This window comes from Lonchura striata, chromosome 37 (assembly GCF_046129695.1).
Source record: "Lonchura striata isolate bLonStr1 chromosome 37, bLonStr1.mat, whole genome shotgun sequence".
Lineage (NCBI taxonomy): Eukaryota > Metazoa > Chordata > Aves > Passeriformes > Estrildidae > Lonchura > Lonchura striata.
The window spans coordinates 1,200,877-1,220,320 of NC_134639.1; the positions used below are offsets into that span (position 1 = coordinate 1,200,877).

The window sequence follows — 19,444 nt, forward strand, 5'->3', positions numbered from 1 at the left end:
TCATCACCCCCACTTATGCAAGATAAAAAGGGACTGAAGAGAAGGAAAGGTTGTCAGCTTTTGGCAGAGCCAGGCTCCCAGCTGAACCCAGTGCTGTTTTGCTTGCTATCGCTTGCTGTAATTAATAAAATTATTAATTGATCTTAACAGGCTGAATCAAATTATTCGCTCAACTTATAACAAATTTGGTGCCGTGACTCGGATCGGAACACCTGGAGAGGAGGTGTCCTAAGGAGGCGCCCCACTGCCTTTGCTTTAACAGTGGCCTTACGGGGACACTCCTCCACGGACTCTGACCAACGAACCTAAAATCCGATAGCAAGCAAGGAACTGCCGGCTACCCCCTTAATCTTTGTGCACGAAGCCCCAGGCGAAGACACCGGATGGTGTAAGTATTTTGCGAAGGACCTGGTGTCCGGAGGAGGCCTGTTCTGGGAGAATGGGACCGCCTGGTCGGGGGTTGGAGATCCTGGAGTGTGACGAGTGTGGTGTATGAGAGGGGGGCCGGCAGCTCGGACTCCCCAAGCAAGTGCGGACCTCATAGTAGTGCGGTTCCCATATCTGGCGACGGACTGGGCCACGAATTGGGGGAAGCAAGTGTGTGTGTGAGAGAAGGCACTCCAGAAGATGGGTCAGAGGAAAAGCAAGCCTGCTGAACCCATGGGTGGGGGAATCCCTGTAAAACTTCCCCATATTTCAGAGGATAGTCCATTAGGCTTAATGATTAAATATTGGAATGCCTTTCCTTCTAGGAAGGGAAAAGATAAAGTGAAAATGGCTCATTACTGCATGGAAATTTGTGGGGGGGAAACAAATAAGAGGGGATCAGTTATATTGGCCAGTATTTGGGTCTTCTGAGGATTGGATCTGTCAGGCCTTAAATATTTACGTTAATTCAAAAGAACCCTTTAATCTAGAAGAAAGTGAATATGCAGCCCTCTGGAGAAGAGGAGAGACAAGGGCAAAATTATTTGCTCTCAATACCGAGAGGAAGAAAAAGAGGTCAAAAGAAATTGTATTACCTCCAGGCATTCCCCCTCCATACATACCGCCACCACCCCCACCTCTTCCATTGCCACCTCCACCGCCACAACTTTTATACCCCCCCACCTGGAACCTTCGCTAATCGACCACCCGGGTCCCTCGGCACCCACCCAAGAATTATCGGAGGATGAGGGACCGGAAGGTGAAAGGTTGGAGGAAAATATCCCTGAGGGTTCTCGGCGAGTAACCCGAAGCCAGACCCGACAAAAGGGAAAGCAAGAATTGGGTATATTTCCCCTTAGAGAGCATGGAATGGGAATGGTGCCTAACCCGAATGCTGCGCAACCAGGACAGCCTGCCCAGATTCTGGGAATAGTATATATATCTGTTCCATTAAACTCAGGGAATGTTAGGGAATTTAAAAAGGAAATGGGACATCTGTTAGAAGATCCTTTAGGGGTGGCAGAGCGGTTGGATCAATTTTTGGGACCTAATATTTATACTTGGGAGGAGATGCAATCCATGTTAGGGATTTTGTTTTCTGCAGAAGAAAGAAGAATGATTAGAGAAATGGGCATGAGAATCTGGGATGATGAACATCAACAGGGACCATTAGCAGATATTAAATGGCCCCTACATAATCCCCAGTGGAATAATCAAGACGCGTTACACCGTACCCATATGGGCGATTTGCGAAATATAATAATACAGGGAACAAGGAAAGCTGTCCCTCGTGGACAGAATGTACAAAAGGCATTCAAGGAACAACAAAAGAAGGATGAAGATCCAACTGAGTGGTTGGAGAGGCTGAGAAAAGCCTTTCAGTTATATTCAGGGGTGGACCCTAACACTCCTGAAGGAGAGACATTGTTGAAAGTTCATTTTGTGGTAAATTCGTGGGTGGATATTCAAAAGAAGTTGGAAAAGTTAGAAGGGTGGCAAGCAAGGGGGCTGGATGAGTTACTGCGGGAGGCTCAAAAGGTTTATGTTAGGAGGGAGGATGAGAACTACAAGAAGCAGTCTAAGATTATGTTAGCAGCTGTAAGGGAAGGACAGAGGCAATCTCCCCAAAGGAGGGGTGGTGGTCACCCAGGAGGTTTGAAGGGAGCAGGTCAACAGGTGCATGAAGGAAGACAAGGTGGAGGAGATAGGATTGTTTGTTTTTACTGTGGGAAAAAGGGACATATGAAACGGGAATGTCGACAAAGGATGGCTGATGAAAAGCAGTTTAAGGAAGATTAGGGGTGTCAGGGGCTCTATCTGCTGGGGACAAGAGAAAGAACAGAGCCCCTGGTAAAATTAAAAATAGGTCCCCAGCAGCAAGAATATGAGTTCCTTGTGGACTCAGGGGCAGAAAGATCGACCGTCCAGACCCTTCCCCTAGGGTGTAAGATTTCATCTGAAATCATACAGGTGATTGGAGCAAAAGGGGAACCCTTTGGAGTACCTATAATCAAGGATGTACTCTTAGAAAGTAACTCCAAATTAGGAATTGGGTCATTTTTATTAGTACCAGAAGCAGATTATAATTTACTGGGAAGGGATTTGATGATTGAATTGGGGATAGGGATAGAGATTAGTGAGGGAGAACTGACAGTAAAATTGTGTCCTCTCCGGGCTGAGGATGAGAAAACGATTAATCCAGAGGTGTGGTACACCCCTGATAGTGTAGGAAAAATGAATATTGAACCCTTTGAAGTAACTATTAGGAACCCAGAGATACCTGTCAGAATTAGGCAATATCCTATATCTAAGGAGGGGAGGCAAGGACTGAAACTGGAAATAGAAAGGCTTTTAGAAAAGGGACTTTTAGAACCATGTATGTCCCCTTTTAATACCCCCATTTTACCAGTAAAGAAACCCAATGGTAGTTATAGGTTAGTACATGATTTACGGGAAATTAACAAAAGAACCGTTGAAAGGTTCCCCGTGGTAGCTAACCCACATACCCTTTTATTAAGTCAACTTGGCCCAGAAAACCAGTGGTATAGTGTAATAGATCTCAAAGATGCCTTCTGGGCTTGTCCCCTTAAGGAAACTTCTAGAGATTATTTTGCTTTTGAATGGGAGGATCCAGATACACATAGAAAACAACAATTGAGGTGGACAGTCCTTCCCCAGGGATTTACAGAATCCCCAAATCTGTTTGGACAAGCTTTGGAACAAGTACTGGAAGGTTATTCTTTAGGGGAAGGGATGGTGTTACTACAATATGTGGATGATTTATTAATTGCAGGGAAAGAGGAAAAAAAGGTAAGGGAAGAAAGTATAAAACTCCTCCTAAATTATTTAAGCCTTAAGGGACTTAAAGTCTCTAAGCCAAAATTGCAGTTTGTAGAAGAAGAGGTCAAATATCTTGGGCACTGGTTAACAAGGGGAACCAAGAAATTGGACACTGATAGAATCCAAGGAATACTTTCCCTACAGGCCCCACAGAACAAAAGACAAGTCCGACAGTTACTGGGACTCTTCGGGTATTGCCGACAATGGATCGAAAATTTTAGTGGAAAAGTCAAATTTTTATATGAAAAATTAACTAATGATGGGTTATTGAAATGGAGCACCAATGATGAAGATCAATTAGAAGCATTAAAAACTGAACTAGTCAATGCTCCAGTCCTTAGCATTCCAGATTTGAAGAGATCATTTTACTTATTTATTTGTGCAAATGAGGGAGTAGCATATGGTGTATTAGCTCAGGATTGGGCTGGGAAAAAGAAACCAGTAGCATACCTCTCCAAACTCCTGGATCCCGTTAGCCGGGGGTGGCCCACATGCTTACAGGCTATAGTGGCTGCTGCTCTCCTGGTAGAGGAAGCTGGGAAGATAACCTTTGGAAGTGAGCTAAAAGTCATATCTCCCCATAACATTCGTGGAGTTTTGTAACAGAAGGCTGATAAATGGATAATGGATGCCAGATTTCTAAGGTATGAAGGCATCCTAGTCTCTTCTCCTAAGTTAAGTATAGAAACAACGAGCCTGCAAAAACCGGCCCAGTTTTTATATGGAGAACCAATTACAGAACTAACACATGATTGCCTTCAACAAATAGAGGAACAAACAAAAATAAGGCCGGATCTTGAGGAAGAAGAGCTAGAAGAAGGGACTCGATTGTATGTAGATGGGTCCTCTCGAGTTCTGGAAGGGAAAAGGAAATCCGGGTATGCTATAATAGATGGGAAAACATTTAAGACAGCAGAATCGGGTCTCCTTAGCCCCAGCTGGTCAGCCCAAGCATGCGAATTATATGCGGTGCTTAAGGCTCTAAAATTATTGGAAGGAAAAAGTGGGACTATTTTCACTGATTCTAAATATGCCTATGGAGTAGTTCATACTTTTGGAAAAATCTGGGAAGAAAGGGGACTTATGAACTCACCGGGAAAGGGGCTGGTACATAAAGAATTGATTCGGCAGGTATTACAAGCTTTGAGAGGGCCAGAGAAAATAGCCATTGTCCATGTAAAAGGACATCAAGCAGGGATTGGAAATTCAATACGAGAAAACAATTTGGCGGACCAGGAAGCGAAACGAGCGGCCCTGATGAATTTAAAGCCATGGACAGGGCTTGTCACAAGGAGAGAGGATTGCTCCACTTGTGGAGCTGACTTAGAAGATCCACCGTGTTGGGTTTGCTGGAAATACTATGGGATAGACTCAATAAAATGTGCCTGTGATACCCCTCGAAAGAAACATTGCTGGTTTCATGGACCTATTGATTACATACTAGACTTCACTGTGCAAGAAAAGGAGAAATTAGGCCAGATGGGGATAAGAGAAAAAGAGGAAGGCAAATGGGTATTGCCCGACGGGCGGGAAGTACTCCCAAAAGGGATGGCAATGAGGGTCCTACAAGCAATCCATGAGAAAACCCACTGGGGTACACAAGCCTTGGTTGATCAATTTGCTATAAAATATATGTGTATAGGAGTCTATAACCTTGCAAAACAGGTAACTCAACAGTGTTTAACTTGTCAAAAAGTGAATAAACAACAACTGAGAGAAAGACCAATGGGCGGCAGGGAGCTAGCACAAAGACCCTTCTCACACATACAAGTAGATTTTACAGAATTACCAAAAGTGGGGAGGTATAAATATTTATTGGTACTGGTAGACCATTTGACCCATTACGTGGAAGCCTATCCTACTGCCCGAGCCACCTCAAATACCGTAGTAAAAGTGTTACTAGAACAAATTATTCCCCGATATGGATTAATTGAATATTTAGACTCAGATAGGGGACCTCATTTCACTTCTAAAATCGCAAAAGATGTTTTAACGACCTTAGGAACCCAGTGGAAATATCACACTCCTTGGCATCCACAGAGCTTGGGGAGAGTGGAAAGGATGAACGGGGAAATAAAAAAACAACTGACGAAGTTGATGTTAGAAACCAAGATGTCATGGGTAAAATGTTTGCCTCTGGCTTTATTAAATATTCGAACTCAACCCCGAACTGATGTAGGAATCTCCCCATTTGAAATGCTATTTGGAATGCCTTATGATATGGAAGCCCCTACAGACCATCCATGCTTGAAGGATTCCCAGATTAAGCATTATATCATACAAATTATGAGCCGAAGACAGGAATTGAGGGAAAAATGGATGTTGACACAGAGGCCACCTTTAGACATTACAATACATAAAATCAAACCAGGGGACAATGTGCTTATTAAATCCTGGAAAGAAAATTCTTTAACCCCACGTTGGGAAGGCCCCTTTGTTGTTCTGCTTACCACAGGAACTGCGATACGGACAGCCGAGAAGGGGTGGACACATGCCAGTCGAGTTAAAGGTCCGATCACCACAGATGACCAGTGGAAAGTGACCAGCCTGCCTGGGGAATTGAAGGTTACCATTAAGAAAAACCGATGAACTCTGTGTGTACCATTCAAGTTGATCACAAAGGGGAACAAAAGGGATATGATTACCTGCTTGTTAGTGATTATTTGATAATTTGTAATAAGGTAGATTGTGATTGTTATCCTTTTGTGTGCTTTGCATGTAAAGTTTGCCAAGAACGGTGGTGGGTCCATTGCCAAAAGGGGAGGCCGCCAACTGGGGTCTGTACAGAATGCTATAAGGCTGAACGAAAGTTAACCAAAATTGTGTTAAAATTAGGGGAATTGGAAAATCAGTGGGTTCGTTTCGAGTCTGAGGATTGGTGGAAAATATACACAAAACGAGTGCATCCAGGAAACTTTTGTTTCCATACTAACGAACCCACTCCATTTGTTGCCCAAATTATAAAAGGGTGTTGTCGGAGGGAACTAAAGGGGGTCCCGTGCAACCCACCCCCGGTCAAGGATAAAAATTGGGATCAGTACAAGGTTAGGCAGGAACAGGGGAAGGGACGCCCAGGCGAGTACCACTGCTGCCGAGAAGATGGTTCACCTCGCGGCTCGAAGCAACTGGGTCGGCGAGTGAGGCAGAGGGGAAAAAGCCAGGTCCCCCCGCAATGGAATAATGCTGAAATGCTCCAACTATTGCCAACCGAGTACTAGGTTCCCCTGGACGACCCGTCTGATTACCTCTGAAGCACCAAAAAGGTAACAAACCCAAAAAGGGAAAACAGGATATTATGCAGTAAAAACAAGGTCAGGACCCCACCCTTATTGGCAGATTATAAGTATTTTAATGCTTTGTATCATACATAAAGGGGAGGGTTCCCCGGCTCTGCACCAGCCCTTTAAGTGGACGCTAACCGGAATAGATGGCAGGGTAATTCGGAGTCAGATAACATCCGGACCCCCTAGTTTTATCCCACAGTTATGTGAACTAGCCCCTGTAGAGCCCTGTTTTAATACCGCAGGATTTTACATGTGTCCAGCATCGAACCCAGGAAAGGGGTATTGCAATTACCCTGGAGAATATTTCTGTGGGTACTGGGGGTGTGAAACAATAGCCTCAGACTGGCAAGCAGCAGGAGATAAATTTCTTAAAGTATCATGGGGACCCTATGGGTGTACCCCTCCACAAAAGGATTCTAGTGGCGCCTTCTTGGGCGGGTGGAAAGGGAGTTGCCAATTTGTGCATTTAAACATAACTGAGCCCACAGACCCAGGATGGATGGTAGGAAGATCATGGGGCTTTCGGTATTGGGAACCTGGAAAAGACAGAGGGAGCGTATTTACCATAAAGAAAGGGCCTGTACCAGCAGACACACAGGCAGTGGGCCCTAATCCTGTAATAGTTGGGGATTTAACAGCTAGGAACCTGATAACGGATAACCAAACTACAACTCCTACAACACCGCCAAGTGGGGATTCCCGGTTTAACACTCTCTGGAAATTAATGGAGGGAGTATATAAAGTCTTAAATGCTACTCAGCCAGAATTAACAGAACGCTGTTGGCTCTGCTTTGATGTTAGGCCTCCATTTTACGAAGCTGTAAGGATATCTGAAAAGGCGAGATGTCTTAATGGTAGCAATCCCCCGCAATGTAATTGGAAAGATTCCCGGGGTAAAGGAATGACTTTGGCTTCAATAACGGGGAGGGGACGATGTATTGGCAGAGTACCCACACACCTGGAATATTTATGTGAGACTGTTACTAAAGCTAAACGGGAAGATACTCCAGCTAAATGGCTAGTTCCCGCTAAAAACACCAAGTGGATCTGCTCAAAAGGAGGATTCACCCCCTGTATTTCCTTAGAAATATTTGACGAAACCTCTGACTATTGTATACAGGTGGCTGTGATTCCCAAAATTATCTATCACCCCAACGAATATATGTATAATGTACAAAACATCCCAGAACACCACATACAAAAACGAGAGCCTTTGACCACACTTACAGTCGCACTTTTAATGCTTGCAGGGGGAGCAGGTATCGGTACGGGAGTAGCCTCCCTAGTAAAACAAACAAAGGAGTTTAATTCCCTGAGGATTGCTGTAGACGAAGATTTGGAACGTATAGAACAATCAATATCAGCATTGGAAAAGTCAGTAAGGTCCTTATCGGAAGTAGTTCTGCAGAATAGAAGAGGACTAGATCTTCTATTCTTACAACAGGGAGGACTGTGTGTGGCCCTCCGGGAAGAATGTTGTGTGTATGCAGATCACACTGGGGTGGTAGGAGACACTATGACAAAACTGAAAGCAGGACTTGAGAAAAGGAAAAGGGAAAGGGAGGCCCAGCAGAGCTGGTATGAGACCTGGTTTAATCACTCCCCTTGGTTAACTACCTTGCTATCTACAATTGCGGGTCCTTTAATATTATTAGTGTTAGGATTAACATTTAGCCCATGTATATTCAACAAGGTAATTGAAATAGTAAAAAGAAGATCGGAAGCAGCACACCTGATGCTAATCAAAGCCAAATATGAAACTATCCCTAGAGATCCTGAAGTAGAAGAGACTTTGATTCTAGCCCACCAAGAAATAAAACTATTTGATGAACAAAATGATAAAATATGGAATGGGGGACTGTGAGAAACTGCATTGACTTGTTTGTTCATCAAAAGTATGAAATTAGGATAAAAGGGGGGGAAGTCGGGACATGGAATTTGCAGGCTTGACTGGTAACCACAAACAAAGATTGTTTGCAGGACTGGCTGGAACTGATAACCGCAGTGGAAACCCATTGTTGCTGAAACTGATAAACCGCAGTGGAAGGAGACACACCACCCCACTTGTGAAACCCATTGTTCCTGGGACTGATAACCACGGTGGAACGAGACTCATCACCCCCACTCATGCAAGATAAAAAGGGACTGAAGAGAAGGAAAGGTTGTCAGCTTTTGGCGGAGCCAGGCTCACAGCTGAACCCAGCGCTGTTTTGCTTGCTATCGCTTGCTGTAATTAATAAAATTATTAATTGATCTTAACAGGCTGAATCAAATTATTTGCCTCAACTTATAACACAGAACAGTACAGAGCAGTACAGACCAGTACAGACCAGTAAAGACCAGTCTAGACCAGTACAGAGCAGTATAGACCAGTACAGACCAGTACAGACCAGTACAACCCAGTAAAGACCAATACAGACCAGTAGAGCCCATTAGAGCTCAGTACAGACCAGTACAGACCAGTACAGCCCAGTACAGACCCATACAGCCCAGTACAGGCCAGTACTGCCCACTAGCAGCCTTTAGAGTCCAGGATAACTCAGTACAACTGGCACAGCCCACTGTAGACCAATATAGTACAGTATAGCCCAGTATAAGAAAGTATAACCCAGTACAGCCCAGTATTTTCCCCGAAGGAACCAAAACCATCTGGTTCAGTCTGAGGAAGGGGAAGAGGAACCAAGAGCAGCACGTGGCAGCAGGGGGACGGCGCGGCCTGGGCGAAGAGGCTTGGGTGTCCCAGGGGCCCCCCAGACTCCGGGAGTCTGCACCGAGGCGGGGTGACCCAGCTGTGTAGACTCGTAGCCCTGCCAGCCCCTTGGGGACCCCTAAATCCGTCTGGGCAGGGGCCTCCCCCACCAACGTCACTGGGAGGTGGTTGGGGCAGTGGTGACAAAAAGCGATACCCCAAACTTCCCATTTCTAACCCCAAAATCACCCAAAGCAGAGGCAGTGGCACGGTGGGAACTTGACGGGGAGCAGGGGGGTGCCCAAAATCCGTGGGGGGCAAGGGGTCCTTGGGGTGTGTGGAGGTTCTTTGGCCCTAGGGGAGGTCCCTGGGCTCTGGTGGGGGTCCCTGGAGTGTGTCTGCCTTGGCTGTGGATGGGGGTGGGGGGGTCCTCTGGGCCCTGACGGGAGTCCCTGGAGTATGTATGTGATTCCCTGGGGTGGGGATGAGGAGTCCTTGGACACAGAGTGGGAGTCCCGGTGTTCTGTTTGGGTCTCTGGGGTGTGGATGGGGGGTCACTGGGCCCTGAGTTGGGTCTTTAGGATGCTGGTGGGGTCTCTGGTTCACAAGGGGATCCCTAGGGTGGTGGGGATCCCTGAGTCCCCAAGTGTGGTCTCTGGGCCTTGAGCGTGGTCTCTGTGGTACCAAGGACATGCTTCCTCCTCCTCTCTCTCCCACTGCATCCAGGATCTCTGCAGGGTGAGTCAGGATGTGCACCCCGCTGCTGGTGACACTGGTGACACTGGTGGTGGTGCCTGCAGGGGTCTCTCCCTATGGCTTCCGCAACTGCATCCAGGCACCGCGGGACCCTGGTCTGTTCCGCTGCATCCAGCGCTTCCTGAGCACCGTGGGGGCTGCAGTGGGCGACCTCCCCTCCACTGCCACATTCCTCAACCTCTCTGTCAATATCTTGCGCCAGGTGCCCCCTGGTGCCTTTGCCCACCTGCCGCAGCTCTACATCCTTGATCTGACCCACAACCAGCTGGAACGCCTGGCCCCAGGGGCTTTCTGGGGGCTGTCAGCACTGGTGCACCTAGACCTGGCCCACAACAAGGTGTCAGTGCTGGCCACGGGTGTGTTCTCTGGGCTGGGAAATCTGAGCACGCTGCGGCTGGACCACAATCCGCTACAGAAAGTGGCCCCCGGAGCTTTCCAGCCACTGGCCGCACTCACCACGCTCTGGCTGCGGGATGGCCGGCTCCAAGCACTGGAGCCCGTGGCCATGGCTGTGGGGAATCTGACGCACCTAGACCTGCTCGACCTGTGTGTAAACATGCTGTCGACACTGGGCCCGGGGCTGCCACCCACGCTGAGGGTCTTGCACCTCTGCAACAACTCCCTGGGAGCTCTTTCAGGGGCCACCCCTGGGGTGATGCCCTCAGGGCTGCGTGAGCTTGACCTGTCCTACAACAACATTTCAGACCCTGCACCACTCGCTCACCTGTGCCTGAGCAACCTGACATACCTGCACCTGGCTGGGAACCCGCTGGACGTAGTGCAGCTGCTGCGTGTGCCTGGAATCTCCCCGCACCAGGTGGACGTGTCAGGGCTACAGGTAGGCACGAGCGGCCTGGAATACCTGTGCCAGCAGCTGAGAGGACAGCAGCTGCAGAGGCTGCAGCTGCAGCGCATGGGGCTCACAGCAATGCCCGATGGGGCTCTGGCGGAGTGTCCGGTGCTGGGTGCCCTGGATTTATCTGGCAACCGGCTGCGGCACCTGGGCTGCGTAGGGCGGCTGCTGAACCAGGCACAGCGCGTAGAGCTGAGCGAGCTGGTGGCTGAGCACAACTTGCTGCAGCGGCTGCCATCGTGCAACGGGTCCCCAGTTCTGCGGCAGCTGCACAACGTGTCCCTGCGCTTCAACCGCATCCTGGTGGCTGGTGCGGGTGCTTTTGACAATGCACCGGCACTGCGGCAGCTGCGGCTGGATGTGAATGGGCTGGCACGGCTGGACCGCGCAGCGCTGCGTGGACTCCACGACCTGCGGCACCTACGCCTTGACAACAACCTGCTCACTGACCTCCTGCCCGGCTCCTTTGCTGACCTGCACCAGCTGGGAGACCTCAACCTGCGCAACAACCGCGTGGCCGTGCTCTTCCCTGGCGCCTTCAAGGGGCTTGACCAGCTGCAGACGCTTGACCTGGGTGGGAACAACCTGCAGCACTTGGCAGCCAAGGCATTCCAGGGCCTCCCGCGGCTTTGCCGACTTTACCTGGACCGCAACCGGCTGCTGGAGGTGAGAGCGGCCGCGTTCCAGCCAGTGCAGCTGACGCTGGGTGTGCTGGACCTGCGTGCCAACGCGCTGCACTACCTGAGCCGACATCTGCAGCAGCTGCCGCCTTTCCGCTACCTGCATAACCTCTATGACCTGAATCTGCAGGCACAGCAGCCATATGGGATGCGTGTAGTCCCACAACGTTTCTTCCAGGGCCTCGGTGCCTTGCGCTCACTCTCTCTGGCACAGAACTCACTCTCGGCCATCCCTGACGATGCCTTCGATGACCTGGCACAGCTGCGGAACCTGACGCTGGCTGACAGCAACGGCGGGATGGGCCACCTGCCTGCCGGCATCTTCAAGATCCTGAGCCAGCTGCGCAGCCTGAACCTGGAGAGTGCAGGACTGCGCAGCCTTGGCCCCGAGGTCTTCGGAAACCTAACACGACTGCAGGAGCTGCACCTGGCCAAGAACGAGCTGCGTACATTGGATGTGACTCTGGCCACCCGCCTCCCCGCCCTGTGCTATCTGGACCTGCGCAAGTGCCCGCTGAGTTGCAGCTGTGCCAATGCCTGGCTGCCTGCCTGGCTGGAAGGTGGGCCCGTGCAGCTGGTCTACCTGTATAACTACACCTGCGGTGAGACGGGTGGGGCCTCCACGTACCTGCACTCCTTTGACACACGCGTGTGCTACCTGGACATGGGGCGGTACCTGTTTGCAGGGACAGCACCAGCCGTGCTGCTGCTGCTAGTGCTGCCACTGCTGTACCACCGTGGGTACTGGCGGTTGCGCTACCAGCTCTTCCTGCTGCACGCGTGGGCACGTGGGCACTGGCGGCGGGAGCAGCGGCGCTACGCCTACGACACCTTTGTGTCCTACAACTCTGGGGATGAGCGGTGGGTGCTGGAGGAGTTGGTGCCTGAGCTGGAGCGCGGAGCCCTGCGGCTCTGCCTGCACCACCGTGACTTTCGCCCCGGCCGCGCCATAGTGGACAACATCGTGGACGCTGTGTACAACAGCCGGCACACGGTGTGCGTGGTGAGCCGCGGGTACCTGCGCAGCGAGTGGTGCTCACTGGAGATCCAGATGGCCAGCTATCGCCTCTTTGATGAGCTGCGCGATGTCCTTGTCCTCGTCTTCCTCGAGGACATCCCCGAGGCCGAGCTCTCGGCCTTCCACCGCATGCGCCGTGTGCTGCTGCGGCGCACACACCTGCGCTGGCCCTCCGAGCTCCCTGCGCGGCCCCTCTTCTGGGCAAAGCTCAGGTGTGCCCTCAGTGCGGGGCAGGAGGAGGAGGACAGGGAGGAAGGGTGCCCTGACAGGACCAGAACCACTGTGGAGGTTCCCCCTCAGAAAAGCAGTTTTCTGCCCCAAAATCACTGGCTTTTCTCTTGGAATTATGCTCTGAACAGTGGGGATGAAGGTAACAAGAAGGAGGAGGAGGCAGAGGAGGAGGAGGTTGGGGAGGAGGAAAAAGGTTGCCAGGAGAGAAAGAAGCTGCTCTAGAGTGACCTCACCCTGGTGTAATGGGGATCCCCAGGGACATTCACAATCAAAAAAATGTGGTTTTGTCCCAAAATCCCTGGTTATCCTCTGAGAAATGTGCAGTTGGAACAATGGCAATAAGGAAAAGAGGGGGCAAGATGGATCTCAGTGTTCAGATGCAGCAAATGCTTCATCACTTAGTTGCTTTTCCCAGCAGGAGAGCCTGGGGACAATGGAATCAAGGGGCCATTGCTCCACTGCAAGGACTCTGGGAATTGAGGGAACAATTGTCACACTGTGGTGCCCATGGAGCCAAGGGTCCCTGGTGACACTGCAGGATCTTGTGTCACCAGGGCTCCATCATGACACTGCAGCACCAAGGAATTCATTGTGGCACCCAGAGGCCTCATGGAACCTTTTTTTTGACCCACCAAATGGAGGTTGTCTTTACCGCTCCTTTTGCCATTAATGTATTTATAAAAACATTTTTATTCTCCTTCACATAAGTGGCCTGGCTAAGTTGTAATTGAGCTTTTACCTCTCTATTTTGCTTTCTGCATGACCTAATAACATTCTTAAGCATGTCCTGAGTTTCCTGGTCCTCCCTCCCAAGGTGATGCACCCTAATTTTTCCCCTGAGTTCCTGGAAAAAGCTCCATGACCTGCCAGGCCATTTTTTTTCCTTGCTAGCTCACTTTTTGGCACAGAGGGACAGGCTGTTGCTGCTCCTTCAACATTTCTTTCTTGAACTGTGTCCATCCTTCCTGGAATCCTTGGTTTTTAAGGGCTGTTTCCTTTTAAAACATCAGTACCTGATTTGGTACTCCCCAAATCAATCCTGAATAGGCCAAAGTCTGCTCTCTGTAACTCCAGGGTAGAAGATTTATTGATGGCCCTCCTTTCACAGACTATTTAAAAACTCAGTAATTTCATGGCCCCTGTGCCCCAAACAGTCTCTGACCACCACATCTCCCACCAGCCCTTCCCTGTCTGTGACCAGCAGGAGACAGAGCTTTCCTTGGCAGTGGGAAGAGAAGGAAACCTGCCCAAAGCACAGCTTGGAAGGTTCAGCCTGGAGCTGAGGAGGAAGAAAAGTCCCTGCCAGGGTAGAATTTTGGTGCTGGAGGTGTCCCAGCATGGGGCTGGGTCATGGGCTGGCTCTGTGTGCCAGGAGCCGGCAGTGCTGGGTGCAGGCAGCCCAGGGAGGGCACAGAAACGCTGGGTGAGAAATGCTGGGGCACAGCGAGATGGGCGAGTGCAGCCGGCCAGGGCACAGGAGCAGCGTGCACAGGGGGCACAGCCCCAGGACAGATGGGCAGGGCTGGGCAGGGCTGGCAGGGCCAGAGGCACCCAGGCCTTTGTCCCTGGGCTCGGGCAGCGCCTCGGGAGCCCCACAGAAGGAACTTCCCTGTGAGGGGCTGCACTTTGCTTCTCTGTGAAAAATGCATATTTTATGATTGGCTTTTTGCAAATGTTACAATGAATATTATATGTGTCATGTTAGAAAGTTATGCTGTATTAATTTCTTACATAGTGAGTTAAATGTAGCTTTAGGTTACAACATAATGTTAAAATAGAAACTCTGTGATATAGGATTTGTTAAAAGCTCAAGCAGGAAGATGAGATAATCAAGAAACTCCTCACACAGAGATGTCAGCGAAGGGGGCCCATAAAAAGTCACAGCCTCCTTATCAGAAAAGACAAACACTCTTCTGCCTTCTCTCCATCTTTGTGGAACCAACAGGATTAAGGAGAAGAAGTTGACAAAAAGCAGAAATGTTCTTAATTAGCAAGGAATTTATGCATCATGGATGAGATATATGAATATGCAACAGGCTGTTGCTTGTAACATTATTCCTTTGTTCACAAGGCATGCTTTTTGCCACTTAGTGTCTGAGAGCACACGGACATCCATAATTCTTTGCTTTTTATTGTCTTGTAATTGTCCTAACTCTAAACTTTATTACTGTAATTGTATTATTATTATTTTTATAACCATTTTATTAGTATAAAACTTATAAAATTTTAAAAACCAAGTGATTGGCATTTTTCACATTCTCCCTCGCCCTCCCTGAGGAGGCTGGCAGGGGCTGCAGGTTTATGGCATTTGTCCTTGCTGCCCCTCACATCCCCCTGCCCCACAAACAGCCCCGAGCCACCCGTCAGGGACGGGCCCTGCTGTGCCAGGCTGGGCTCAGGGCTTGGCCTTTCTGCTTCCCCCAGCCAGCCCAGGCCTTGCTCAGCATTGCAGTTCCCTGCTCTGAGCCTTGGGCTCCCTGCAGTCCTGGCCTCCAGGATCTGCTCTCTCCAGTGCCTGGGGAGCCTTTGGCAGTCCCTGCCCTCACTGGGGACCAGGGATTCTCCGAGCAACTTGGAGTTTTGCTTCTGACTCCTTCAGCAGCTTCTTCAGCCTTCTCTCAGTGCCTGAGGCTCCTGGACCCAGCCCCACATCCACCCTGGGGATCCTTAAAATACAGAAAGCCCTCAGGAGCTCTTTGTCTTCCTTCCATTGTCTTCAAGTCTCCAGGGATTGTGCAGTTTGCTGTTCTGTTCAGGAGGGAAACTTCAAAGTCCACCTCCTGATTTTTATTTTTTCATCACATGAATATTCTTTTCTTTTTCTGTTCAGAGAAGAGTTGACAGAATCATTTCCCAGGTGATCTTGATGCTCAATGGCTCCTTAGCAGGGCTGGGCATGGAGAAGAATGAGCTCCTTGAGGGCTGACCCTGTTTGGACAAGCTGCTCCTCACCCCCAGCCTCACCATGTCTGACAGGGCCTGCTTAAGACTGACAGCCCAAAGCATTAAAAAATTGTGCATTTTTCTTTATAAATAAAGGTTAATTAATAAATACAGTTATAATTATTTTTTCTTATGTCTAATAATATTATTCTGTATCTTTAACACGTAATTTTTAAAATTTATACAAAAAATGTATATGTTTTAGGAAACAAAAAATTTTTTGGTCATGGGTTCTAAGTATCACAATTCCCTTCATTAATTCATTGACCCCTTTCAGCTATTGATTTTGCCCTCTGCGCTATAACTCCTGTTTTTAAGCTTTTTGTCGTTTTTTGTATTATTTTCTCAGACAGGGTAAAAGGGGCCACTTTGGGGTCCATGGAGACATTTCTGGGGCACATTTGGGGCAGTTTTGTGTCTGGGGAGGGAATTCAGAGAGAACTTGAGGGTCTGGAGGACACCTGGGGGAGCCCGGCGGGCGCTTGGAGGGGCACTCAGGGATTCTGAGGGGCAGTTCGGGGTCCGGGGGAGCACTCGGGGGTCCAGGGGGGCCCTGGAGGTCAGGGAGGGGAATTTGGGGCCCTTCGGGGTCCGGGGGAGACCAGGGGGGCTCGGGCGGGGCTCGCTGGGCGCGGGGGCTGACGGGAGTTGTAGGCGCGGGTACAATGGAGTGTAACGGGACCGCGGAGCATCACGGGAGTTCCAGGCTCGGTGACAGCGGCTCTCGCTGGGGCGCGGGGCATGACGGGAGATGAAGTCACGGCTGGAACAGCGCTGGGCGTGCGCCGCGGAGCATGATGGGAGCTGTAGTCCCGGAAGTGCCTCGGACGTGGTGTTTGCGGACCGGGAATGCATTCGGGGGACACTTTTGCGTCCGAGCCACGACGTGAGGTCCTCGGGGGCTCTGGAGCACTCGGGGGGAGCTTGGGGAGATTTAACCGGGTTCCTTAGAGCGCAGGGCGCAGCAGGAATTTTAGGCGCGGAACTGTGTTCTGAGGGGCTCTGGGGCCGCGGGGGATGAGAGGAGAGGAATTCCCAGAAGTGGCTGTACCGGGCATCTGTGGGGCTGGGAGCACTCAGGGGATCCTAGGACGCTTTTGGGGGGTCCCGAATGGGCGCTGAGGGGCACTTGGTGATCCCGGAGGGTCTGGGGGGCACTTTCGGGACAAATGGGGGCGGTACCGGGGTTCTGTGGAGCGCGGGGCATGACGGGCGTTGTAGTCCCGGCCCCAATGAGGCTCTATTGGCTTGCTGGGCATGATGGGAGATGTAGGCAAAAGGAAAGATGGCGCTGACTGTAGGCACCGCCCCCAAAACCAGGATCCCTGGCGCTGATTGGTTGGATGCTTGTGATGGGCGGGAGCCTCGGCCAATGGGAGGGGACGGGAACAGCCCCTTGAACCCCTCCAGTCCCTCCCAGTACAGCCCAGTACAGTCCCAGTGCCCCTCCAGTCCCTCCCAGTACAGCCCAGTTCATCCCCAGTACAGCCCAGTACAGCACCAGTGCCCCTCCAGTCCCTCCCAGCACAGCCCAGTCCCTCCCAATACACCTGAGTTCATTTCCAGGCCCTCCCAGTTCCTCCCATGTCATCCACAATATGCCCCAGTGTTGCCCAGTCTTCCCCACAATGTTCCCTGTTTGTCCCAGTATCCCCCAGTTTCACTCCCAGTTTCACACCCAGTATGTCCCAGTGTGTCCCAGTGTACCCCCGCAGTCCATCCCAGTCCACCCAGATTCCCCCTCAGCATTCCTCATGTTCCCAGGCTGTCCCAGATCCCCACAGTATCACTCCCAGTATGTCCCAGTGTCTCCCACAGCATTCCCAGTCTTCCCCAGTATGTCCCAGTCCTCCCCAGTGTTTCCAAGGACAGTTTAATTTCTCTGGATTGCTGTGGCAGCCTGCCGCGCTCCCGCCCCGGTTCCCTTTGTCTCAGCCCCGGCTAGCTCTTCTCTGGGGCGAGAGTGGGCGATTGAGGCACCCTCCGCCGCTCCCAGCTGGGGTTTGGAGAGTGCCTTTGTGGGTTCCGGGCAGCGCTAGCAAGCTTCGCGGTGGTAAATGAAGAGCGGATCCTGCTGGGGGCTAAGTCCGAGTTTATTGTAGCCCAACGGGGCCAAATGTCCTAAAACGGTGCCAGCCAACAGGAACAAGCACAAGGTGCTTGCACTGGCTTATAAACTGTAAGGGAGGGGTATCCAACGACCAATGGGGATAGGGATAGGGGGTGGCTCCGGGATGGGGGGATATGGTGGGGTCCAATGGGGGAAGGATATGGGGGGAGCCCCAGGTCCTCGCCCAATCACCCGGTGCCCTGAGTAGAAGCTTCTGGATGGATGGGAAGGGGCACCGAGTGATAGACAAGGCACCCGGGGGGGGTAAAATGCCTCTTTCAGGGTGATGGATAGATACTGGGAAGGCGGGAAGGGCGGACAAGGCGGGAAAACTGGGGATAAACCAAGTTGCACACGGGGGTACAAAGGAATAAACCAATACATAATACAGGGATAATAAAACATATACATAACACAACTCCACATCTCCTCCTTTTTTTGTTTAAAAAGAAAGAAAGGTGAAGAGGATGAAGTAAGTCTTTAAACGGGGGCTTCACAGTCACTGGGCTCATTTTGAAACTAGATGTTTCCTTTTTCTGGAAATTCTTCTTTTTGAAACCCTTCTTTGTTCAAGGGTTTCAGTTCATCACTATGTTAAAGCTTGTAATAAACACAATGAGTCCCAGCAGCAGCAAAAGTCCTGTTTCTTTAGAAAGCAACTGAAATTAATAGTCGAGGTAGGGGAGGTCTAACTCAAAGGGGAACAGAGAATCCCAGGAGCCAGGGAGGGAAGAGGGGGGACCAGGTGAGGGGGACCTTTTCCGCCGTCGGAGGGCGGCGTACCCAACTTGAGGACTGTCCGGTTTTCTCTTCTGGGTCTTAGGGACATATGGTCTGACGAATTTGGAAGGGACCCATTTCAGGCCTGAGGGCGTGGATACGCAAGCGTACCCCCGTCCCCAGGTGACTAAGTCATAGGGTCCTTCCTGCCGCCAGGTCTCAGGGTTTTTAATGAGAACTGGCGGCTTTTCCCTGACCTTGCTCTGCTCGTAGGAATTAAAGTGCCTCGCGATGGGGGGGTTGAGGCACTCGAAGGAACAGTTTAAGAAATTGATGGTAAAAAGGGCCCGCGCTAACTGAACCTGTGGGGACTCATTTTTAGCTGACGACTGTTGTTGTTTAAGCATCCTTTTGATGCTTTGATGAGTCCTCTCTATCACGGCTTGACCTGTCGGGGAATAGGTGATGCCAGTTTTATGTTCTATTCCCCATTGCTGCAGGAAGCTTGCGAATTTCTTGGATGTGTACCCGGGGGCATTGTCTGTTTTTATCTGTTTTGGGACGCCTAGCATGGAGAAGGCTTGTATCAGGTGTTTTTCTACTTCCTTGGCCTTCTCCCCTGTGTGGGCAGAGGCGAAAACTGCTCCAGAGAAGGTGTCCACGGAGACATGGACGTACTTCATCCTCCCAAAGGAGGGGATATGAGTAACGTCCATCTGCCACACCTCACAGGACTTCAGACCCCTAGGGTTAGCCCCTGCGCTCACCGATGGTAGTGGGAGCGACTTACAGGACGGGCATGTGGCCACAATGGCCTTGGCCTGGTCCCGGGTTAGATGGAACTGCCGGACCAGACCAGGCGCATTTTGATGGTAAAGCTGGTGGCTTATTTT

General features: G+C 50.5%; 1 protein-coding gene across 1 annotated transcript; it reads left to right on the forward strand.

Moving 5' to 3' along the window:
- Nucleotides 1-9,492: 9,492 nt before the first annotated feature.
- On the forward strand, nt 9,493-15,704 carry LOC144247987 (uncharacterized; the record flags this gene model as incomplete). The annotated part of the gene is made up of 4 exons (XM_077789791.1): nt 9,493-9,511; nt 10,041-12,917; nt 13,933-14,201; nt 15,609-15,704. Coding segments are annotated over 4 exons (3,261 nt in total), but the record flags the coding sequence as incomplete, so codon positions are not given.
- Nucleotides 15,705-19,444: the final 3,740 nt, after the last annotated feature.